The following is a 25,610-nucleotide window of genomic DNA, read 5'->3' on the forward strand; positions in this document are numbered from 1 at the left end:
TGTTTTATTACCGTAAAATTATATTTTGTTTTTTATTATATATACATTTACTTAAAAAGATTGTTGCATATTATACTTTGATATACTTGCGGAAAAAATTGCCTACCATTTTTATCTACAGCATCCATGCCCATAAAAAAGGACAAAGCTTTAAAGTCGATTGATTATGTACATCAGTTTTGCTAAAACTTTAACTGATCAACAAGTGCAAGACGTGATCCAATATATACTTACACAAGCATTGCTTGGATAAACACCATCAGATTTTCAAGTCTGCATGCGAGAGTGGCGGCTTTCGAAAACGCTTTGCATTGCATCTCTTTGTCCTGTTGACTGTCTTTGTCTACGTTTGCATCATCATCAATGTCATCATACGTGTCTCGGACAATGCAGATATCCCGCAGAAGTTTCCTCAAAGGACCCTGGCTACCTCGTACATGAGCTGACGATGCTTCCGCAGATTTTTCATCCTGAAAATTGAAAAGTAGTGAAACGTAAGATCGCAATTTGTCAACATCAGTATAGTCCCATTCTACAGGAGCAAGTAAAACCACTACAGAACCATAGGTTTGTAATTAACTTGTCTACACAAACGTTTTATCGGAGATGTTCAGAAAGCAAGCAGCGGCTGGACTGCTCATGACTGCCATTGCATCATGCATTGCAAAATTTACAGAAAATATTTAAAAATGCTTTTTTGTTTTATTGTATGTACAATACATCTTATACCCCCCCATAAAATGAGGTGTGATGAAATTATTTTAAAATAATAGGCATTCAGAAATTGTTATAAAATACCTTAGTCACACTTAATAAGGAAGTTGAGTGTATATTTTTATTTAAACAAGACACAGACGGTAAAAAAAATTGCAAAAACTGGGCCGATAAATAGGCTCGTGAGAGTTTTCGCACAAGTAGGTAGGGCCAATAAATCGGCCCTGTGGGAGTAAAAAAAGTTTAAATATAACCAAAGTTACCTAGTTTGAAAGAGATTTTTTTCTTAAATGAACAAGCCTTCTCATAATCCTTACCGCATTTTCTTCGATACCGGTGAAATTGGGCACAGATTCCAATGAATCTGAGAAGAGTTCTTCAAGAAGATTAGCAGCTGCTTCCAAATACAAGTCCAGTTGGTCTCGCCAAGATGTCTTGTGGTTAGCTCCTTGTTCTCCTCCACCCCTGACCTGAAAATATTTGTTCATATTGAATTATTGAAATAATAAAAAAAAAAATACAAGAACTTACAGGAATATACCAAGTTAAAACAAGCCACATACTTCCCCGACACTTACCTACAGACAGAACATACGAAAACAAAATACACTACACACAACTTCCACATCCTGGTAACAGACATCTAGAAAATATAGAACACATAGGAACAGTTGACGAAGACACTAAAACAAAATACCACATCACAGGATTGGAGATCTACACAGATGGCAGTCTAATCGATAACAAAGTAGGGGCAGCTTTTGTAGCCTACGAAAATGGAACATTAATAACACCCCGAAAATTTAAGCTCGAAAGCTACTGCACTGTTTTCCAAGCAGAAATATTTGCTATCAGAGAATCTCTCGAGTGGACACTCAAAAGATTAAAGTTCCACAGACACGACTATGTAAACATATTCTCAGATAGCCAATCCAGTCTGGTAGCTCTCCAAAACCCATCATCGACACACCCACTTGTAAGAGACATTTTAACACTGTCAACACAGCTTCGAATGATAGGAACAAACCCCAGATTCTTCTGGATAAGAAGTCACACAGGGATAGCCGAAAACGAGGAAGCTGACAAATACGCTAAACAAGCCACAACAGACAAAAGACCTTTAACCTATACACACTTCCCTCTGAGTTACGCAAAACAAAAACTAAACGAAGATACCATAGAGCTATGGAACCACAGATACACAACATCCGCCACAGGATCAATAACGCACAAATTTATTCCAAACATAAACTGTGCCATCACTCTTGCCAGGAACTTAAAAATATCACACGAACTCACACAGATACTAACAGGCCACGGATCGGTGCGAGCTTATCTAAAAAGATTTAAATTGAGGGATGACGACTGTTGTCCATGTGACGGCAACACATCTCAAACTGTGTGGCATGTCATCAATGACTGCCCCATACTAGAAAGGGAGCGATGGACTCTCAGGACTCGATGTAGACAACATAATCACGAAATTGACCTCCAAAAGCCTCACGAAGCACTAAGCAATAGAACAACACAAGAACACTACACAAAATATTTAATCCTGGCCATAAAGAAAATTAAAGATATAAATGGAGGCACCTAATTAGCCCCACATCAATGCAACTAACCCACCCAACCACCTTGTACGAAAAAGCAAGGGTATGGTTATTATTAAAAAAAAAAAAAATACCAAATAATAACATAAACACTCCTAAACCCATCAAGCTAAATATCCCAAATTAAATGTACCTATGTTGCGAAGCCTAGAAATGTGTACATTTGGACAGGAACTAACTCCTCAACTCTTGAGGGTTTACCTGTGATGCATCACGGTGTCCTCATTTAGTAGTTTTTACATCTTAAAGTACTTCACAAATTGCGTTAATTTTTGAGTCGTCTTTTGTGTTTTTTTTAAATCAAAGTATCTATTAACCTAACTACTAACCGGTGTCAGGACGCTGTGGTATACTTGTACTTGCTAATAATTTAATAAACTATTTTTTTCATTCAATGAACAATAATTCACAAGATTTGAGAATGTAACATTTCGATGGTCTAATGTCAATACCCCGTATCTGACCTATATGACGAAAATGACTTTTTGATGTACTAAAAACAACAAAAATACTTGCCATCGACTGCAAAATTATCATTATATAGCAATCCCATATCTGTAGTTATTTTAACAAAAATAATACAGCCATTTTAGTAATTTCCCATATCTGAACATCGTAGAAATAAACCTGTAATAGCCCATATCTTGCCTCTAAGCTGTCAAGCGTGTTGAATTCAGCTACCTTTGAATTATTTAAAAGCTAAAACAGTAAGTAAAATAACAAATTTGGATGTTTATCTTTATAAATATGTCACATTTTATTGGATGTTATCATTATATTAGGCGTTATGTGCTTTGCTTTACCACTTTTTACGTTACGGTTTATTGGCATGCTACATACTAGATACAACATGTGTGAACTATTAACAGTCAGATACGGAATATTAAATATTTACTTATTTTAGCTTCCTGCACAATTTGTAAAAAGTCACTTACGGGATAATGATATTAGGCCATCGATTTATGAGATTATTCAATTCACCTCCGAGACCCCAGTCTTTGATTAAGTTGAATCTGTGTTCAATTTATATTATGTTATTGGTTACTGTCAAAGTATTCATAAAATAAATCTGTGTGCGAAAGGAAGAAGGCGTAAATTCTTAAATCGCCACTTTTCAGGACAGCCAAAAGAAGATTAATTTGTAGACTATTTTGTATGGGAACTCCAATGTTTCTGTATGGAATTTAGTAATTCAAAGGTGTTGATTCGACTTATCCTTTTTCTCATTTAGGCATATGTGTATTATGGTTCATTTGCCCTCTTTAACTCATTTTTCGATTTGTAAGACTTATCGCCCTCTTCCTTTCGCCCACAGAAATACACTTAGGAGGGGTCTTCCAGTATGTCTAGTTATTGTTAATTCTGGGTTTTTTATCTATGTCCAGATTACCGTTACACTACCCTGCCAAGTAAAAAGACAGTGTTTAGGTTTTAGTGAAGTCAGAGAACTCAAGTTTTAAACTACCTTTTCTCTTATATTATGTAACATTATTGAATTGTTAATCATAAACATAATCTCTAAATAGACACTCTATAGACACGTTTGTTTAGAGATTATGTCAAAACAATTCAATAATTTGATTTTAATTTTAAGAGAAAAGGTAGTTTAAAACTTGAGATCTCTGACTTCACTAAAACCAAAACACTGTCTTTTTACTTAGCAGGGTAGCGTAAAAGACACTTGTAACATAAAATTGGATAAACCGATGGCCATTTCAATCGATGTATGATTGATTTCTAACAATTCTGAATAACTTAGTATTTTAACAATTAATTATATGTGCAAGTTATAGATTAATTATATTTGAGAGATAGAATAATCATTAACTACTCGATAAATTGTTTATTATGATGTACCAATCATTCTCGCATACAGATTCAGACTCCCTAGTCTCTGTCGTACGTTTGAATGTGACCTTAAGACATAAGCTCTCACTATAAATTACCTGTTGTAGTAAATGTGCACATTTGGCAGCTATGACGACTTGTCTGAGCTCCTTTCCGTCCAGGAATCGAACGAGGAACTTCTCGCAGGCACTCTTGTGGAGTCCGCAGGCTTTGGAGTAACTGAAAATGATATTCAAATTAAAGGAGACAAACATGACATAGCTGTATGCTTTACCAAGTAACACACAATAAGTGACACACAAAATAATGCATTGTACTAAATTTTTAAAGATAGATAATATCCGTGTATGGCATGAATATGTTGATAGTCTAAAAACAAATTATTAGGGCAGATTATATGTTTTTAAATTTTGGTAAAATGTTTCTAAATTTTCAAAAAACTAAAATTTAAAAACATTCCTGATTTACCACAGAAAGCCAAACGTACAAATAATTGCCCTGAGAATTGATTCTGTTCGACATCAATATATTTACGGATATAATATTGCCATACATGAATAATAACTAATTATTATTTCATTATTTCGAATTCTCGTATGGTTATTGACTTTTCAGAAGTTATTTAGAAGAAAATTTAAACAGAATATCAGAAGTTTGCATCGAAATATTGAAGAAATAAAAAGGATAATCGTACGTTTTTTTACTTACAATATTAAAATATTTGTATACCTATTTGGTTTTTAGATGACTAATAAATAAATAGATTAAAATAAAATGCAATAAGTGGTACTAATTCTGCTTAGGTTAAGGTTTTGTCAGCTTCAAAGGGACATTGTCAACTGGACAATGTCCCTTTAAGGAATCCTTTGGCGGACGAAACCGATCCTGATTAATATTAAACTAAGTGGAATTAGTAATACATATTGTGTTTTATTTTAATTAATACAGTGTATTTCCACCAGAATTGACAGTTAACACGATAAAAGAAAATAAATAAATTAACACGATAAAAGAAAATAAATAAATTATTGCACTCGGTGTGAGTATGTGCAAAGATTTACATTTAAAATTAAAGCTTTATGAAACGCCTGTCTAATCGTCAGTAGAACTATGTCTAGCAAAGTGCCATGACATTTACTCCACTGCACACATCGCCACGCGTTTAGATTGTAATTATAATTACAAAATTACTAAAGCATGACTTAAAACTTTACGCTTGCACTCGAAAAAGGAAACATTCCAATGAATATTTAAATAGAAAACCACAATAAGTTTTAATGTAGTAAGCGTAAAATGGCCAATGGGTGCGCGGCTTAAGCGTCGGCCTATAGGCGTCTAGAGTCCCAGCTTAAAATCCTGGGTCTGGCAAGTACACGTATTGTTTTTCAATTTGTGTCAGAGTATGGAGGTAATATGTTGAGCAAGTGGCTGACATCCATTTCTCGTAAAAACAAATTCTGTTAACACAAACCTTCACCCTGTGGAGGCCCATATGATATTCTTAGGATCAGAGATCATCGGAGAGAAGCGTAAAATCAACATTAACGAAATCCTATAATATTGTGTTTTTACCTCTGTGCCGCAGTATTATTTGTGACTAGTGAAAATTAAATGAATATGAATGACTTACCTTTTCAGTAATGTTTCCACACATTTCAATGCGTTGGTATACGCAGGAGGTTTACAATCTGACAGCGAATTGAAAACGTCTCCTAAGAATGATCCAATGGCTGATCGATCCAGCTCGTGGATTGTCGAACAGGCTTCCAACAATTGAGCTGGAAATAGAATAATCAAAAAGAGGATCAGTACTCAGATTCCGAGGACAATAGGAGTTAATTTGTTTTCAATCTTTGTCAGTTTTAAGTTATTTGATGTACTGAATTCAGAATTTGAATACGCACATATTCCACTAACAAGTATCTCAAAATATAGTGAATAACATAGTAGATTTAAGCGGTTAGATAAAAATCGAATCAGAATAAAAGACTTTTATAAATATTATAAACTCGTATCTTGAGATACGTGTTTGTAAGTACATAGAATACTGAACTCCGACCAATGATTATACTGAAATTCTTTCTCGCATGTCAAGATACGTGTTTATTGCAGTAATATTGTGGAATGATTCATAGTAAAGTTGCAACGCATACTCGTATCTTCGACAATATGACTGATCGGTCGAAAGCGTAGTGTGATAGATTGAAGAAACATAACATTTTTTTCATGAAAATATGTGTAAGTATACGAAATGGATATTTCATAAAAGAATATTTATTTCTGAATTAAAACTGGGAGAATAAAGTTGTTTTTTGCCTCTCCTAAAAAGTTGTATTTTTTGAGATACGTGGTTGTAGAAAAGACGCGACGAAATGAGGCATCTATTGGCAAAAACCGTTAAGTAAACAAATAAATCTAATAAAAAAATGTTCTATATGTTTTCACAATATATTACAACAATCACCTAGGGTACAGATAACCCTCGTTCACCGGGACCCCAGCGAGTACGAATTCGTTATATTGTGATTGATTTTTATAATATTTTTTGTTCCGCACTTATTATGATATGTTCCATAGATTATTTGACAGTTATCAACAAATTTTGCATTAAGTGTAGACAGGCCAAGCAGGGTAAACTAATCCTTTTTTGCAATGCGGAACAAAATGAATGTTATTTATTTACTTTATTTCATGGGATAAACAACACAACCCGTGTCTGCATATTGATCGGCAATATTAAATATCCATTTCCCGTAGTGTCCAATTATGGCGAACTCAGTAAATAGCTGACTGCAATTATTATTTCCACGATATCCATTTTTCCATATAGTCAGCTATATCCGATGACGCAAACTCCATAATATAGTAGCTGAGTCAATTATAATAATTATTTTCTAACTATTTTTTTCAAGATATTATTTTAATTGTGAGTACGTCAATAAATAGCGGATCATAATTCAGTGGACATGTCACTCGAATATATATTCCCGGTCTATTAGTATCTCAGTCTCTTTATCGCTCCGCACAACATCTCATTCTACCGAACTTTCGTTTTTCAAATCCCCAGCGAAATTTCACTAATCGCGATCGTGTCTAACACGCGTCTTCCTGATTACGAATTTTAAGATTTGGCAATTTGTATAAAAGTCCTTACCTATACAAACAAATGCCGATATGTCGTATTTAAATATTATGGTTGTATTTATTGCAATGCTTATGACACAGGAACGCATAGATACAGAAGTGTTGTATATTTTCCTTACCAGTAACGGTGTACCCGAGACCCTGGTCTTGTCGATTTCTCAGGGATGCCACGCAGTAGCCCAGCCAAGTGGCGCCATGGTCTGTTATGATGTCGCAGGCCACATTCGAAGGACTGCGCAGCACAGACGACAGGATGAGAAGACCACGGTGTCTTGTAGACGAACGAGACAGGCATTCGGATATTCCGGACGTCAGAGGGGAGAGGTTATCCTTATGCTGAAGAAATATACATTATTGATACATACAAGTGGCAAAGGGTGGAGGTAAGTTGCTGAGATCTGACATAAATATAGTGCACACTAAACTTTGTCAGTCATACTTGTTTGTTGGATTTAAAAATTCTATTACCTAACCGGTTCTATGCCTTCAGCGAGTTTTCACGCTCTATGAGGCCGTGATCAACAGGCCGCACATACAAATTTCGCAAGTTATCTCGTCACACTTTAAACTCAAATTACTGGGCACTATCGATTGATTTGCATAATCTAAAAAATTAAACACACAGTGACATCTGTTTGAATAAATATGAGAAATAATAAACCACAAATTATCTATATTACAGCGATTTTAGTAAGAGCTTCGCTCTACATTCAACGTGTGTCATTAAAAATCTACGGTATGTCAGATACTGCCATAGTAATATCGTGAGGCATAGAAAAGGTTAAACCTTGCCTATACCAAACCGTAATAATAGAGGTAAGTGTTTGTTTTCATAGAATTGAGAATACAAATTGCAGTTAATAGATGCGTTTGACCTAATTATTGTGCAATTAATTATGCAAGTGGCTAACTACTACTCCTAACAAAATGTCTGTTGATAATGAGGCCCATATACTCCACTTACCCACCGGGTTTGAAATGGGCAAAATATTTAGTATGTAATGCTAAAATGCTAAATGCCATCTATTCATGACAAATTCATCTTTCAAGGTTTACATATATTTATAACAATCATACCACTCAGTATTACAAGTGTGAACCATTTCAATATTTTAAAGTTTTATTGTCAAAACAAAACCAAAGTGGCGGCAGCGATGTCAGCATTTCCTCAATCATAACCTAGATCAATAGTGTATTATTATGATCTATTTAATTGCGACAATGTCTCTTGTAATGTATGTACTGCATTTGTATAAATAACAAGGACGATCCATAACTCATTACTCAACTCGAGTCCGGTCACACGGCACAGTCATAGACTAATATACTAGTTGGGCACAGTCAACCGTCATTCCACTCAAGTTCAGTCTCGCGGACCTATTAATCTCTGGATAACATCAATCTCATCAATACATCCGTACCACAATTACAACATTACTCTGTCATCTTTACCATTACACCTATTTATTTTTGTATCGATAAATAAACTCTCTCCTCGAAACTTCCAAGGAACTACAACTTTATCACTACACACCTCATCATCATCCCCAAATATTGGTATATATTTATTTTTTATAAATGTATGTTTAGCAGTTGCCATCGATGATTTCACATAACATTTTTACATCCCATATACAGCCGAACTTGGTTATTACGAGGAAGATGGGACCGACTGAATTTGCTTGTTATAAGCATTACTCGTTATATCAGAGAATAGGTATTTTTAAATGAGCGATCACATAACACAAAAAGTCGTAATTTAAACAAAAATACACAAGATTTTTTTCCCCGAAAAAAGCATGGTATTCATAAATTACAAAAGAAATTGTTTATTATAATGCATGCTGGTAGATACCTACTGACTTCAGCTTGGATTTTTTACATGGAATTTCAACCATATTATGCATGGATACTATTTCAATATTGTCAGCGAAAAAACCAATAAGGTACTTAGACACTTAACTAGTATCACAAACGTAATCCGATCTCGGCGACATCGGTCTACGGTCGGATTTTAGGTTGGGTTTGAGGTTGAAAATGTTTTTAAACGATCGACACATAAACAGTTTTAAGAAAATTTTTGAGGATATTTTTGGTCGGTATATTTGAGTAGATCGTTATAAAAGTGAATAAATGTATGGAGAAAATCATAAACTAAAATGTCAACGAATGTTTCCTCATTACATCCGAGATCTCGCTATGTCCGTGATCGTAATAACCGAGGTCGACTGTATTTAGTCTGGGACCTGGGTTACGTGAGCACAGCGACAAGTCGTTCGCGTCCTGACTTGCCAAGCCATCCAGACGGGGCATTGTATCCAAAGAATCAGCAAAAAATATTTGATTTTTTAATCATAATTTCTAAAAACGTTGAGTTGAAAATAATACATTACACAGTAAAACCACATTAAAATAGGTCAAAGTGTGAAAAATCCCGTTAATCGTGGATAAATAGAATGAAAGTCTTTTCGGCCAAATGGAAGCTCAATGTGGTCAAATTAAAATACCATAAAAGAGATGTATTTCAATTGACACACCAACCTTTCCTTTAATACTTCGTAAAACTAACAAGCAGATATTAGATGTATAAACATGTAAAATGTTGTGGTTGCACAAAATTAGTGAAGAAAAAGGCACGTATAGTGTACCTTTGCATTGAAGGTTTGATAGTCAGTCAACGTCTTCAGAACGTCCTGAAGCTCCGTCATAGACCCACCCGCAACGGACTGGTACAATTCTATCATATCACTCATTTTGGGATAATAATCATCCACAAAATAGTAAAGTTGGGACAATTTCACAACGACGTTTGACAGTAATGTTAAAGGTTAGGAAGTTGTTGTCCTCCGCTAAAAATGAAGCATGTGTTTTACCGGTGCTGCAAGGATAATAAAATAAAATGTTACTTTTGTTATCTATGGACAAAATTAGCTAGTGATACTACAACTACACAATGGCCCAAAAAGCCGAATTTTGACAGTGATGCGAGTTGAACACCGACAGTGTGTACGGCAGTGGATAGACGGCAGTCATTAATTATTATTTATACTGTCACTTGTCAGCCATAGGCTACACAACGCTGTTTCGCCCTACACAATGATGACCACTACGTGACCATATGTATTCGCATTACGAATGACACCATGATCTTTTATAGCCAACAAGGAATTTAAATCTGCGAGGCCCAAAGAGATTAGACTCGTGGCTCTAGGCACCGTGCAATAAGCGCGAGACTCTATAATTTATTTTGAGATAATTATTTGGTTCCTGGCTTTGTCTATGAATCGAGATTATTATTTAATAACATTAAGTTTGCAGCATTGGCTGTCAAATTGTAGAAAAGAAAAGCATCAAAAGTATTTTGTTGAGTGCCGACGTAAATATGACAAATTTATCAAAACATTGAAGGTTTATCGACAAACTGACATTTATTTCCCCCTCATAATGGCTGTGGCGACTGACAGACAGTCCATGTTGCGCGAGTTCACGCATAATGTCTGCAGGGGATGCTTACTTGTTTCCACAACAGAATTCTCGCCTACCGATGAAAAACTTCTATATTCATTTACGGAATTGTCCGGAATTTACGTGAGGAAATTAATTTGTATTCATTTTAAAATTATCTCCATTACGATTATAAATTATTATCCAATCATCCATTTTTGAATATGGCTCCCTTCAAAGGAAACCAAAGTAAAACTATGAAACCCTCATGAGGCCCTTACTGTCGTACGGTTCGGAATGGTGAACCTTGATAAAAAAAAGAATGGGTAAACATGGTTAATGTACATTTATGAAGATATGCTAGCGATACCAGTTGTTTTTTTTTCAAACCAAAATGTCATATTCCAGCATTGTGAGGAGATGGAAATCCATTAGGTTACGTGCGTTTTATGAATACCAACAAAATCATATTGACATAACGTGTTACAGTCGAGACGAATTTAGATGTGTAAGTCGGCTAATATTAAGTACACCAATTAGAAAATTTATCATGACATAGGTACAAAATATATAAATTTCCATTTTTATAATTAACTCTAATAAGTAACCCATCTAATCCACAGCAAATAAGTGTTAAAGTTTGCTAGTTTATAGTGGCTCAGTACAACATTCCTAAAATATTTTACCATTTTAAGCATTGTGACGTCAACAACGATCGTGGTTAGAATTTCTTACTGGCAGTGGCGAAGGGTGGAGGTAGGCTGATAAGATCAGCCATAAATAGTGCGCACTAAACTTTGTCAGTCATATGTATTTGTTTTTATTGAAATAAGACTACAATTTAAAGACGCTGTTAGTTATTTTTTTAAATTCAATTGAACACTGCGAAACTAAGCCATAACAAAAATAGTAGTCAGAAAATACTCGTCTATCTATAAAATATCTAAAATTATGCAATTAAATCATACATAACTGGATATTTTATAGAGAGAATAATATTTTATATCTATCATGGTTTGGTTTGGTTTGGGGTTTAATGAATTTAAAAAATGAACCAACAATATGTGTAATATGTATTCTTAATCCAACGAAAACAAATAAGTATGAATGAAAAGTGTGCATAATTTTGTCGTATCTCCCAAAGTTTACCAAAATTATTATGCTTTGGTTTAGGCAGGGTTTAATTGATTTTTAAAAACTTACCAACACCATCTGTAAATTGTAGTCTTAGTTCAATAAAAACAAATATGTATGACTAACAAAGTTTAATGTGCACTATTTATGGCAGATCTTAACAGCCCACCTCCACCCTTCGCTACTGCTTGCTGGTATTATGAACAATGATTGAATATTGTTGTTATGCATTCAAAGGGGTAAATTTGTCTTTGTTTTATTTTCCAGGTAATAAAGAATAGTAGTCTACCGCAAAGGTTATGTGTCAACTGCATACGCTCCATAAAACAATCGGTGAAGTTTAAAAACAGATGTCTCAATTCGAACCGAATCTTGACGGAACTAGTACAAAACAGCTTAAATAACTTCACTGGACAGGTCTGTACACTTTACAATTTTTTGATGGCCATAAAAGTCACTTATAAGAGTGCACCTGTACCACAGATGGTGTGATTCATTGTAAAAATATGAATTTCGGTCGCAAATCTATACCCGTGAAAATATAAGACGATTCAGATTATATACCTTTGCTACTGCATAATTTATTCACATATCAAACACAGATTTTTATCATATTCAATGAAAAATTTGGTGATGAAGTGCTTGTTATTTTGGGCCGCAACAAATGTCATTTCGGGCCGCGTTTGTGCACCACTGACCTAGATCAATCGAATAGCTCACTTGTTCTCAATTGTGCTCACTTGTAGCTCCTCGACTCTGATAGGACTTACGGCTAACCATATTTATCCGAGTCCACGCAAGGCTACTGTAATATACTAGGTGAATTAGATAAGGTCAAATATATCTAAACAGGTGACCTCTCTGCCGTCTGTGTGATATCGTTTGCTACACACTGTAGTGGGGGCACTGTATGTGAAGTTCGAACGAGTGAAGGAGAAAGTATTCAAAGGCACCCGCGCGGCGCTATACACTTTTATTACCAGATCGCCCATGACTTTGTCTGCGTGTATTACAGAAAGGAAATGTAGATTGATATACACAATGAAAAAATGGACCGATTCGTATTATTAATTGTTGACTTCATGTTGTCACAAAATATTGACACATTTGTTCGTATTTCCTTAAAATAATAATTAATTACAATTATAATTGATATAAGTAATATTCACTACTTTAAAAAAAGCTAATTAATAATTAGCTTATATTAATTTTGTTATCTTCACGTAATCTACCATTAAAAGTTGTATTATTCACACTCCTTCCTTAATCTGCAGCCCTCTTAGAATGTCTTGCCCTAAGCAACGCACGACCTGTCTACGGGCACAGTGTATCACTGCTAACAATAATTATTAGGTATATGCTTATGTATTAAAAAAATATATTATAACAGTTGTTAATACAACTGAACTCTACAAATTTTGTTCATTTATATAGCTGTTGGAAAAATTTCTTCCCTAGCAGAATTTGCTCTAGTTCAATGGTATGATGACATATTTATATGTACCTATCTAACTAGTCTCAGCTTTCCAAATAGTCACTATTGCTTAAGGCTATACCTCAGTTGAGGCATGGTCTAAAAAGATCGTGGCTAGGCGATGTGCGGATTGCGGGTCGCGGGTGCAAATGACGCATGCCGACCGAAATATAATTTGTCATACAAATCCAACATGCGTCCATTTAATGTTCTGTTTATTGTTCTATTAGTTACAATAATAATATATTCATTGACATGTTTTCTTTTTAAAGTAAATGGGTAACGTTTTTAGTCATCTTTACACGATTTAAGAATTCATACCCCCGTCGCCATCACAAAACAAATCGACTTGCAGTCACCTCGATGGTCGGTCTCCGATTGGCGAGTACTGCGAAATTTCGTTCCACATACTGTTCAAAATTATTTGCCGTTTCACTGAAGTATCGCCTTAAATGCAGGCCAAGTTAAACTTCAAACCTATTACCAAAGATGTACCTACCTTCTGAGCGAGCTTTTTCTGAATTCTCACGGAGCCCCTGACAGATCTCGCGGAACCTGGTTGGGAATCACGGTTACATGTAAATTGTACGTATTACATTTCACCGTAGCACAGTTCGCCGTGAGCTTTCTTATCGGAAAGAGATGAAAAAATTATGCGTTTGTGGAGCATTGCAGCAATAATGTTCCATTATTACGTTGTTTTATTAGATTCAATATGAACATTAATTTGATATTAATTGGTTTCAAATATCTGATAATAATGCTATCATTATTAGCGATTAAATCCATATTAAATTTGATATGTTCGATTTGATATTTTACCTAACCTAACTAATAATCCAGTATATCGGCTATTTTCAATATTTGTTTGCCGCTGGCTTCCTGTAAACCAACAAGAACCGTGTTTTATTTAATTTCTTTTATTTGAATTTTTTGAAGTTGACATGAATTTTATCTCAGTACTATAAATACGACTCAAAGAGGTTGGAAGGTCTTTAATATACGACCATGTATTTCCGATACAACATTTCACGGTGAAGTGTGATACGGCAAACTGCATACGTACAAATTTTTGGATACAGGGAATCAATGGTGTGTATGGAGTAATAAGAAAATAATCATTTAAATTTTTATTTTTCCAGTTCGATCTGAATGACCTGCGCAAAGAGAGAAACAAATTTTCAAACGAATCTGATTCCTTGACTCTTTCTAACACGTTGGTCGTGGACTGCATCGAAGAAAGCGCTCTGACAAAAATCAAACAACCGATAATATTCACCAATAGCATTAAAGGGGTTAGCCGGAATCCTCTAGACCTGAATCGGCCGTTGGACAACATAGACCACACCGAAACAGCTAGTTTACCCGGTTATTTTATCGACAATGACGATGGATTACGATTCGTAAACGACATTAACAATGACGTCTCCGACAAGTTGTTTGTTTTTGACTCGTATCCATCCGAACAGAATAGTTCAAGTATCGATCCCTTTTGGAAGGGTGAAATATCTGTCAAAAAAGAGTTTAATAATGCGATTTATGTAGAGAATTCGAAATGTAATGATGACGGGGATTTCGACGACAGAGATCCCATGTCTCCCGATATTAAAGACGAGGTGGAAAATGTCAGAAAGACAAGAAGTAAGCCGCATAGAAAATACAACGAAGACCAAGAGGAAGACGATATTACACTGAACCAATTGGAACCGTCGTCTTTCAAACGGAAAAGAAATGCCGTGCACCGATATGAGAACTCGCAAAAGACAAAATCCAAAGAACACGGCTTGGGTAAGATTAAAAAACATAAGAGCTCGAAAACGAAAAAGAGCAGCGTCAAGAAGGTTGCCAAGAAACAAGGGGCGATTATCAACTGTCACTTTGACGAGAGCAGCGTTAATATTACCAAATTGAGCGTGGAAGAGCAATTGCAGGATTTGGAAGAGGCGCGGAAGACCAAGCCGTATTTGGAGGGACCGTTTAAATGTATACCGTGCGCCAAGTCGTTCTCGTATGAGATTACATGGCAGGCGCATCAAGTCAGGCATCAGGAGGTTAGTCATTTCTTCATTTTTGTTTGATACAACTGTATTATACATAATTTGGAAACACCTCTGAAACATACCTATTAGAAAAAGTCTTGAAAAAAATATGGACTCAAACCAGCATCCATAGGATTCTGGTCAATATGCTTTACCAATTTAGCTACCTGTACCCTACTTAATTAAGACAGATTGATAGCTTCATCGATAAGAGCACTCACCCAGACAGTGGATGATGCGAGTTAGAATTCCATTAGGTTTATTTCGAAGTGTTGTATTTTGAATATAATCTAATCATGTTGAATTGTTTTTTTTTCCATAGAATGCTGGTACGTATCTCTGCAAGATATGCCAGCAGCGTTACACGACCCCTCGAAGCCTGCAGTGCCACTCACAGATCCACGAGGAGAGGCTGGAGTGCAAGATCTGTTTGAAGGTGCTGAGCGGGCGGTCACACATGGCCAAGCACGTGGCCAAGCACAAAGGAATCTCGCAGTCCATCGATTGCACCATCTGCGGGAGCACCAGCACGTAACATATCTATTTTACTATCTTTTGACCTTTGCGTAAGTCTAGTACAGACTGACATACAATTTGTCCGCAAACAAATAAACAATGTTAAAAAATGTTTTTTTTTATTCTTTCTTCGGCCATATCCACCCCTTAGTTGGAGCATATGGTGTATCGCGGCGTTTCGAAGAATCACTCTTGCTAGCCAGTCTTCTTGCAACGTTCCAGATCATACCAGTATCCCGTAGCTTTGCTGTATACACTCTATAGATAGCATTTATGGTAGAGACTGGAATCCGGTTGGCTTGAAGAATAGGCAAGTCAGGTAGAGGTTCTCTTCTGGCATTCGCAGAAGATGGCTGGGCTAGGTCCAACGTCACCTCTTTGCTCAGCGTGATGAGAGACCGCTTGATGCGTTTCCTTATCTCCTCGTTACTCCTAAAGTCATACCACCACTGCACACCCAGTATCCGTCGCAAACATCTGTTCTCGAAGCTCAGTAGGTATACGGTTACTCTGAGCCTTTCTAAGGTGCCATGATTCGCTACCGTAAAGCAGCACTGTCAGATTGCGAGCGTTGAATATGCAGCATTTGGTTTTGACCTTTTTTTAAAAATTATAGAATTTATTTTCTATGTGAAATTTAAATTTCTATTGATTTTTTGGTAATAGAATTCAAGATTATTCCCTTTTTCATGATTGGTAGTAATACTCTGAAGACAAAGAACTCACGTGTGAAGATTGGCTTCGTTCCTGGTACTTTGGTGATGAGAGAGGCATACAGGAATTGATCACATTATATTGACAAAAGCATAGTAAGAACACAGTAATTTAATTTGATAGCACCTGCGCAGAGCTGGGTTTATATATTCAAAACAAAAACAATACAGTTACACATGGGAGGTAAACATTGATTCAGTATACTTATGATAATTACGATTATTATGGGGTGCGTTTTTGTGTCAAAAACATTTGATTGTCGCGAATTATGGGGGTTGATTATTTAGGGGCATGTAACAATTAATTGGTTTGCACTCCACATTTTTGCGCGGCACGGCCATTTTAAGGGTTGATTCGTTTCGGTACCTTGCAGTGTTCACTTTTTATCACGAAGGCATTGGTTTCACTATATCGTTGACGGGTCACTTTTAAGGGTGGTTAGATGAATTATTATTAACACAATGACAAAATGGATTCACTTATTTATAATATTGAGACAAGCGTGGCTTTGCATTTTGGGCTGAGAAAGGGCCGCTCGGGTGGTACTAGGTACGTTCCACTTTCGCGGGAGAATTTGTACTGATCTTTAAAATATCTAAATCTCCTCAGTGTGAGGGGTACTTACAAGCGGGAGATGCAGGGGGTAGGCTTCGGGCATGTACAACGACAACTTAATGGTATCTTTTTGACGTCTCTGCGGAGTGACCTTGCTTTTCGCGGCGATAGCTTCGCCTGCAGGTATATTTTGTTCCACACTTCGAGGGTGCATTTATTTACTTTTGTAATAATGTTTCTTTGCGGACAGGGTTTGTCAACTTTTGTCACGGATATTTTGATGTTGAGGTTAAGATTTCAGATCTGGAATTTGAAACGTTCTCGTGCTAGGGGCTTCGTTTGGTAATAAATTGGTAATAGTAGGTAACAGAAAAATTTGATTATCTATTCTATTTTTCTCATTTTTTTTCCATACATTTTGTATTCTGTCATTCGGACCCTTTTTTAATTTTCGGTTGTTTCAGTTTTGAATTAACAGGGTTTCACTGTACACATGCTATTGAAAATATTTATGTAGCACCCGAAAATCATGATTTCTTTTCATATACCTATCTTATGTATTAAAAGAAATATGGTTTTATTAGGTATATTATGGTATATATTGCAGTGGCGAAGGGTGACTTTTGGAAAGCGGTAGGCTGCGGATATCTGAGAAAAAGACCACACTTGTCAGGTATACTTACGGGAAATAAAAAGATAATATGATATTACTACTAATGACAATGAAACTTCAAAAACTCACTGACGACGAAAAATTGAGCGATGAGTTAAATTACGTATTTTTCAAAACATTTGTACACATCAAAAATCATTAGATAAAGTTTCTTTTTATTTTTAAAAACAATCTATATTTATTAATGTGCGATTAAACGCCATAGAAATTATTTTTTTAAATTATCTAATTATTAATTATTTTGGACAAAGTGCAGTCATGACAACAATAATATAGCAATTTTAGGTTCTGTGATAGGAGCCTACCATATTTCATACAATTCGATAGACTGACTGAGGTTACGTGATGTAAAGTCCATACTAAAAAATATCACAATTCCTTGACAAATAATCTGACATTTATTTACGTCAAGACAAATGGCGCACTGTGGTATATTTTTTTAAACCTTTGCAGATTGTTTTGTAATCTCTATAATACATTCCGACATATTATATGACATCTGTCGTTGGTAAATGATATTATTTTTATAGAATATAAAATAATCAAGTGATTATATAAATATGTCAATATTTAATTAAAAAATATTTTTCTTAAGAAGGTAGGCTTTAAATAATCGCCAAGTATGGAGTCTTCGCCACTGATATATTGTAAGCCAATTGACAGGTCTAGATCTCTAATATACCCCATTCTTTATACAATACTCCTAAATTTTATCATCTCAAGTTCACGAGAACATCACTTGATCTATATACTCGACCAAGAGTACTGTATTTGTGACCTTTCCATTGTTCTCAGGTCTAGAAGTAATCATAAACGCCACATGCAGACGCATCATACGTCGGGACCCAAGCAGCACAAGTGCCCCTACTGTCCGAGGGATTTCAACCACACGGCAAACAGAAACGACCACATCTTGTGAGTTGCCCGATTACTATAAATAATTGAATTAAACTGGTGCCACAATCCATTAAAGTCCATGGCCGACTACACAACCATCTTCATGGCACTGCTGTCCTAACCTCTCTACCTCTCTCTCTCTTTCGTCAGTTATACTCAGCCTCTCTGCATCGTCTTTGATGTCTGTCCATTTTATTACAATAAGATGTTTACTGAAATAGAGAAAAAAGATTACATGCCTTGTCATGACTAGCATACTATTTCATCAGTTTTCAGTTAGATCTTAGTTTCCCAAGCAGTCTTGGCTACCGCTCTTTATAAAAAAAAAATCAGCGACTCCCGTGAGAAAGACTCTAGCTCAATTAATATAACAATAAAATTATAAATGTAGGTAATTTTTTAATATTACCATAATATTCATGTTGCTGTGTGTGTAATTTTCGAGCACCGATTATCTACACAAACATTTGAAACCGGATTGAAATCTGCTGTACGCAAGTGTCAACTGACGTGTGTCATAATACTTGCAATTCAAGAAATATTGTCTGAATAGGTACTATGGGAATATGTATCCGCAGTGTGTGCATTTATTCAATTAACCACTGATAAAGCAACCAGTAAATTGATTTGTGGTTATTCAATTTAGACTATGTGGGTTAGTACATTTTTTAAATTATCATAAATTACCGCAAAGTAAATGCTGAATCTGAATTGAAATAATAATAAACTCGGTGTTGATTACCAGGCGCGCTCACACAGGCCAGAAGAACTTTGCGTGCGACGTGTGCAAGGCGACATTCGTGAATAAGACGGCGCTGAAGTCGCACGCCAACAAGCATTCTCAGCAACGCGACTTTTACTGCGTCGAGTGCGACAAGAGCTACAAAACGCGCCTCTCCCTCATCAGCCATCTCAACATCTCTTCGCGTCACGCCAACCCTGCCTATCTCAAGTAATGCCAACACCACTTATCAATTATAATTTTTGAGAAATATTTTTTTAGCTCTTGTACCGTAAAATTACCTGAAGGAAAGGATTGTGAGACCAAAATTTCTCTTGACTTATCAATGGAATGCTACATGTCTGCAATGCGATGCAGACTGGGTGAAAAATTCTCATGATGTTTCTATTTATCATTTACCAGCATCTCGTTCATCACGATCGATGATTAATTGAATGTCTTGTTTCCAGGTTCCAGTGCAACCAATGCGAAAAACGATACGACACGGCCCGCAAGCTCAACTTACATGTGGACTCGACGCACCTGCGGCTCTTGAAGTGGTCCTGCGAGAAGTGCTCGGCCATCTTCAGAACGGTGAGCGGCCTACGGCATCATAGGGCGCGGATCCACGAGGGGAAAGTCAACCTCAAGAATCACATGTGCGACACTTGCGGGAGAGCATATGCGGTAAGACAATCTCTTTATTTGTTGTTGTATGTTGTGTCCATAACATTATTGTGTTATGAATAAAATTCTGTTAATATTAATAATAACTTTGTCCCTTTTGTAGAGGAAATGAATTAGATTTTTTGAAAGCATAGAAAGATATTTAGAGAAAAGATTGATACAATTTACAATAATATATTATTTGAAACAATAGATGAGGATTAAAAAAACATATTGGCACCTGATAAAACCGCCCGGACATTTCCGCCAAACAAATGCACACTTTCCGGTGCTCGTCAATACCGCCTAGACAAAACAGTCCGCAAAAAATACAAAGATATGAGGCGTCTAATTACAAAAAGCGACAAGTCCACAATTCAATATTTTCGGGAAACAATGTTTTTATGTTTCAAGCTTCAATTATTTGTATTAACATGAGATTATTTTTTCCGTTGTATTCTATGTCGAAATTAGAACCAAATGGCAATTTGTTTCAGCCGATAAATTCTTAAATGGAAATAGGCAAAATAAAATTGGACGTAGCGCTATTTGTACCTCACTTTTAAATTTATTCCGCATAAGGCACATATTTCCGTGGCACTGTTATGAGTTTACCAGATGCTACAGCATGGTAGACGCCCTTTTCAATATTGAACGTTCCCTTATTGGTTGACTTAAACACGCACAAAATCAACCAAGCTTTAAATATTATGAAATACGGACTTGGCGTCGATCGAGACTTAAAATATTTTTTTTCGTAGGGTTATGTCGCGTTTTGGAATTTATAGATCAATACATATTGTGTAAAATTTTACAAAGAATACGTGCATACTTTTTTCTCGATTTTGACCAATTGTGGACTTTTTGGAATTAGACGCCTCATATATAAAACAAGTTTTTTTGGTTTTTAGAATTGTGTATCGATAGAAATTTACATACTTACGATAATCAGTGTAATTTAAGATTTTATCTGTTGCAGCTATTAGTAGAGTCATAACTTCAAATCATCAGCTTTTAACACTTATGTACTAAACCCAAAAATATTGCCAATAATACGTGTTTAATCTGTAATTCGATTATTTTTCAAATTTCGAATTATGTACAATGGTTGTGTCAACTTAGAATTAACACAGTTTTACTTTGGTGTTTCATTCAGTTTGGGTAAATCGTGTCCGGTGTTATTTCTTCTTCTTCATTTGTCTACCTGTATAATATCCGTCAAATTAATTTTGAATTTTCTGTTTGATACTTATATATTATTATTTTAAATTTTCAGTCAAAATACAAACTGAAGGTCCACCTACGCACACATACCAGCGATCGCCCATATGCCTGCGACTAAGGGAAACTGACATTATCTCTGAATTAAATCGACACCTTTTCGACAATATGGGAACCTCGTGGCGCCTTCCAGGAACCTCACCGTCTGCCAGTCTTCTTGTTTCTTACTAGGTCGTGCCGTCCTGTTTCAAATCAAGTTTGTAGTTTCAGCTAGTGTTATGTACAGTTTTCTGACGTAGGGTCTGTTCCAAATGCTAACCAAACGATGAGACGTCAGACTATGCCCGGAGAATTAGTTCACTTTCAGATGACTCGGAATATTGCCAACTGACAGTCAGGATGTTGTAGAAGAAATCAAAAATAATATTTATTGCATACGTTTCTAAGTGTGCGCCTCGTGATATTCGAAAATTTTAATAATCCTGGACAATATTATTACAATGTGGTGATGCAAAGTGACGACGGTTTTGAAGACACGGAGGTTCGAAGTCCCTTGTGAAAACCTTGCCTATGCAATAAGATCGCCATTGAGAGTAAAATTATGGCATTTCTACCCATCTGTTTCACGGACAGTCAAAATGATAGTCATATAATTTAATGCGTGTTGTCTTCATGCAATTACGAAATTTTAACTGCAAATTTTTCATGGAATCAAGACTCATTCAGGAGCCAATCTCCAGCAAAGTCGACTATTACATCAGGAGAGGAAGGGAGTTCTGATTGGCCTGTCTTGTGATGGTATATTATAAACAAAATTGGTCAATATGGATGTCAGTAAATGATGAATTGAAGTGCCGAGGATTGAATTATAACAAGTTTACTGGTAACAAAGCTGAGTAAATCGACTTCGAAGTGAAATACATATGTGATCGTAAAATATACATAATTGTTTTCAATATTCTGCATTTTTTAATGAGGTCTCGTTCGCAAGTAATGCATTTATTACTATTCCACAAAAAAATATTGATATATTTCTTTCTAGTTAATTGACGTATTTAATGTTTGAAAGAGAACAAGTCAAGCTAAAACATTCAAATTATATATGGTTGAATTTTATACACCGTGGGGTTAGATTAATTCATGGCACTCGGCTTAATCGTTGGACTATAATGCCGTGGGTCCCAGGTTCGAATCCTGGGTCTGGCAAGTACACATATTGTTTTTCAATTTGTGTCTGTCAGGGTGTGGACTTAATAGGTTGAGCAAGTGGCTGACATCCATTTCTCGTAAAAAACAAAATCTGTTAATACAAACCTTGACTCTGTGGAGGCCCATATGATCCTAATAGGATCGGCCATGGTGAAAGAAAAAAGAAGAAACAACCACAGGGACATCCTAAAACCAACTAGATCGACGACTTCATAATGTTCGGTGGATGTACATGTCAGCAAATTGTCCGAGAATAGTGGAAGGAGCTAGGGGAGCTTCCAGTATGGGTTGATGATGATGATAAAACATACAAATACCAATCCCGCTATAAATATTTATAGTTACTCTAATGGGATTGTGAAATGGTTAAGTTTGAAAGTATCTGGTGACGTGCAGCCCATTGTACAGGTAGTAGAAAGCAGTAGAAGGAATATTGAAGATGTTGCATTTATGAATTGATGCGACTTGCATAATATCACAGGCGAAATGCATTATCACGTGTTCACCAACGTTTCATAAAGACAGAAAGAATAAGAAATTGTAGAATTGTGAATTTTTCGTGATGTAAAATTGTTAAGTGCACAATGTTTCACTATGATCAAGTAGGATGTATTTATACTCGATCGCTGTTTTAGTTAGAGAATATTTGTATATACTTACGGAAAATCACAAATTTTATTTCTTTGATAAATTGTTATTTAATAGTTGCACAAATTATGTGCAGGTAAGATTTGAAAAAATATATTATAATAAAAAAATATACATATTTGTTTTATTATTATCTCCTTTTTTCTATTGTCCTATCGCTCTATTTTTTTATTTTTTTCCGGAAGCAGTGGATTAAATTGCGTTTAACCACTTGATTGTTTATCCCGAGTGTGACTCGGGCACGCTTTTACTTCGCACACTGACTAGCCCGAGCCTCACTCGGGCGTTTTTTTTATCGGAAGCAGTGGATTAAATTGCGTTTAACCACTTGATTGTTTATCCCGAGTGTGACTCGGGCACGCTTTTACTTCGCACACTGACTAGCTCGAGCCTCACTCGGGCGTTTTTTTTATCAACTTGACAAGAATGTTTATTACGAGCTACATTCGGGAAGATCGTATTTCAACTTGTCACACAGTTTATTATTTGTTTTGACTGGTATTTGAGTGATATATGAGCCATATGACATAATAAAAGCTTTATTTACTGCCGGGCAGAGCGGGCCTGATTAGTCAATGACTTCATTGTTCATTCATAGTTATTTTTGTGTTAGGTATGTCGCATGTTATTGTAATTTGAATTTAGTTACTTTTGTTATTTTTGAGCACAGAAGTAAGATTTAGAAGTATTTAGAAGTAAGTTCGTAAAAAATAAGTATATATTTATACTTATTAGCTTCATTTTAGTTACCAACCAATACCATCTACGGCGAATAAAGAAAGGCCTACTAGACGTGCAAAGTACGCTGCTCACATATGAATGAAAACGACAAACGAATACGGAAGGAGACGAGATTGTGATGTAGGGTTGAGTATTGAATTTTTCAAAATTTACCATACCAAAAAGACTTATTAAAATTATTTCCGTAAAATTTAAAACATAAACCTACATATCTGTTGTGATAAAATGTAAAAAAACATGTAAACAATTTATAATAAAACGTTAAAAGAAAATTTGACATTTTTCATAAAATTTTAAATATTGTAAAAAAGTGTTAATTTAATGTGAAAAAAGTAAAACAAACGTAAAAATAAAATTTTTAATAAATTGTTTAAAAAAATATCTGACAATTTTTAGACACTCTTTCTCACCAAAATATAACTGGGAAGTGGTTAAAATTCAATATTGTGAAAAAAGAGTCGTATTTTTTTTAAAAACAGATTTTTTCTAGTGGGTATATATGCATGAGATGTTTTCAAATAATGTACATATGTTCAATATCGACTGCCTAATCTGCAAACCAGCCAACTGCACTTTTCACCAAAAATGAGATTTTACCAATATATGAATACAATACACATGAACGGTGTAGTTAAAACACATAAACAATAACAGACAAAATATTTATAAATATTATAATAAAATTCACACAATACAATACATCGCGTAAAATATGCAATATTTTGTACGGTAAAACAACAAAAGCGATTCCTTGCACAGTCCTCTCACAACAGTGATATTACATATTCTGCGTAAACGCAATAAAGTGGCCCGATGTTTCAAGCCAAAATTGAATGAGTCAAATGTCAAACATCGAAGTTTTTAGTATTGTAACAAAATATATTTGATAATATTATATAGATGTCACCGTATAAAGGCAGGTGCGCCGGGTTAAATTGATTTCATTTAAGATTTTTTCGCGTATCACACGCGGCATGCGTGCTATAAGTTGGCCACTGATAGTTTAGGGTAGTGGTCACCAACCTTTTTATCGCCGCGGACCGATCAGCGTTTGATAATTTTACCGCGGCCCGCTGAGGGGGGTACATTGATTGTTTATATTTTCGATTGTTTTGATTTAATAATTTTAATTTAATTGTATTTAAACATGCCTTCAAAATAAAATAGAGTTACACCAAAAAATGAATATAAAGTGATTTAACATTTTAACTCACTAGAACGCTAAATCAATGAGAACCCTGAGCCTGTTTCTTTGCAACGAGACGGTTCCTTCTGGGGGTAATAGGAGACAATGACACCCGAAGTGTGTTACTTATGTCCAGTTTATTCCGTTGTTTTGTTTTGGTTGCTGTCATTGCAGAAAACCCCGCTTCACACAGATAGGATGTCGGAAATGGCAATAGTGCTATGGTGGCAATCTCAGGGTATTCCGCCATGACTTTAATCCAGAACACCGGCAGAGTTGTTGTCTCAACGTAGTTTTAAGGCTGCCGTCATTTGCAATCTCCAGCAGTTGATCTTCTTGCACAGACATGCTAGATTCGTCACCTATATGATATCACGATATTTTGTGCATCCGCGGTATTGGTGCGGCTTTAGGTGACGTCTCTCAGCTCCCGGTTAACCTCTCGTCCATGGAAAG

The 25,610-nt window shown here is 35.6% G+C and overlaps 2 protein-coding genes across 3 annotated transcripts in view; one reads left to right on the top strand and one right to left on the bottom strand.

Moving 5' to 3' along the window:
- Positions 1 to 10,188, bottom strand: part of LOC147069713 (uncharacterized) — a 39,798-nt gene extending 29,610 nt beyond the window's left edge. The window contains exons 1-6 of the mRNA XM_085950668.1: positions 9,965 to 10,188; positions 7,436 to 7,652; positions 5,803 to 5,950; positions 4,271 to 4,391; positions 1,032 to 1,184; positions 235 to 470 (exon numbers count right to left, since the gene is read on the bottom strand). Of these exons, the coding sequence (XP_085806794.1) occupies positions 235 to 470; positions 1,032 to 1,184; positions 4,271 to 4,391; positions 5,803 to 5,950; positions 7,436 to 7,652; positions 9,965 to 10,069 (980 nt within the window). The 5' untranslated portion in view covers positions 10,070 to 10,188. The remainder of the gene's footprint in view (positions 1 to 234; positions 471 to 1,031; positions 1,185 to 4,270; positions 4,392 to 5,802; positions 5,951 to 7,435; positions 7,653 to 9,964) is intronic.
- A 450-nt stretch (positions 10,189 to 10,638) lies between these two features.
- On the top strand, positions 10,639 to 23,327 carry LOC147069714 (uncharacterized). 2 transcript variants are annotated; one of them, XR_015071169.1, is made up of 9 exons: positions 10,639 to 10,904; positions 12,162 to 12,311; positions 14,511 to 15,419; positions 15,730 to 15,938; positions 18,661 to 18,780; positions 19,508 to 19,714; positions 19,954 to 20,170; positions 21,426 to 22,555; positions 22,744 to 23,326. XR_015071169.1 is itself a non-coding variant. In XM_085950448.1 (8 exons), the coding sequence occupies exons 1-8, from the start codon at positions 10,761 to 10,763 to the stop codon at positions 21,489 to 21,491; spliced, it is 2,022 nt and encodes a 673-aa protein (XP_085806574.1). In that variant the 5' UTR covers positions 10,639 to 10,760; the 3' UTR covers positions 21,492 to 23,327. The 2 variants fall into 2 exon arrangements, 1 of the variants encoding a protein (XP_085806574.1); XM_085950448.1 differs by having other exon boundaries at positions 21,426 to 23,327.
- The last annotated feature ends 2,283 nt before the right edge of the window (positions 23,328 to 25,610 follow it).

Source organism: Rhyacophila brunnea, unplaced genomic scaffold (assembly GCF_057557595.1).
Source record: "Rhyacophila brunnea isolate RB1 unplaced genomic scaffold, BYU_Rbru_1.0 scaffold_23, whole genome shotgun sequence".
Classification (NCBI taxonomy): domain Eukaryota; kingdom Metazoa; phylum Arthropoda; class Insecta; order Trichoptera; family Rhyacophilidae; genus Rhyacophila; species Rhyacophila brunnea.

Excerpts from the sequence above, each read along its gene's own strand:
- LOC147069714 (XM_085950448.1), top strand. The coding sequence starts at position 10,761 with ATGGCTGTGGCGACTGACAGACAGTCCATGTTGCGCGAGTTCACGCAT. Across the intron at positions 10,905-12,161 it reads CGGAATTGTCCGGAATTTAC|GTAATAAAGAATAGTAGTCT; the intron begins GTGAGGAAATTA and ends TTTATTTTCCAG. Across the intron at positions 18,781-19,507 it reads AACAGAAACGACCACATCTT|GCGCGCTCACACAGGCCAGA; the intron begins GTGAGTTGCCCG and ends GTTGATTACCAG.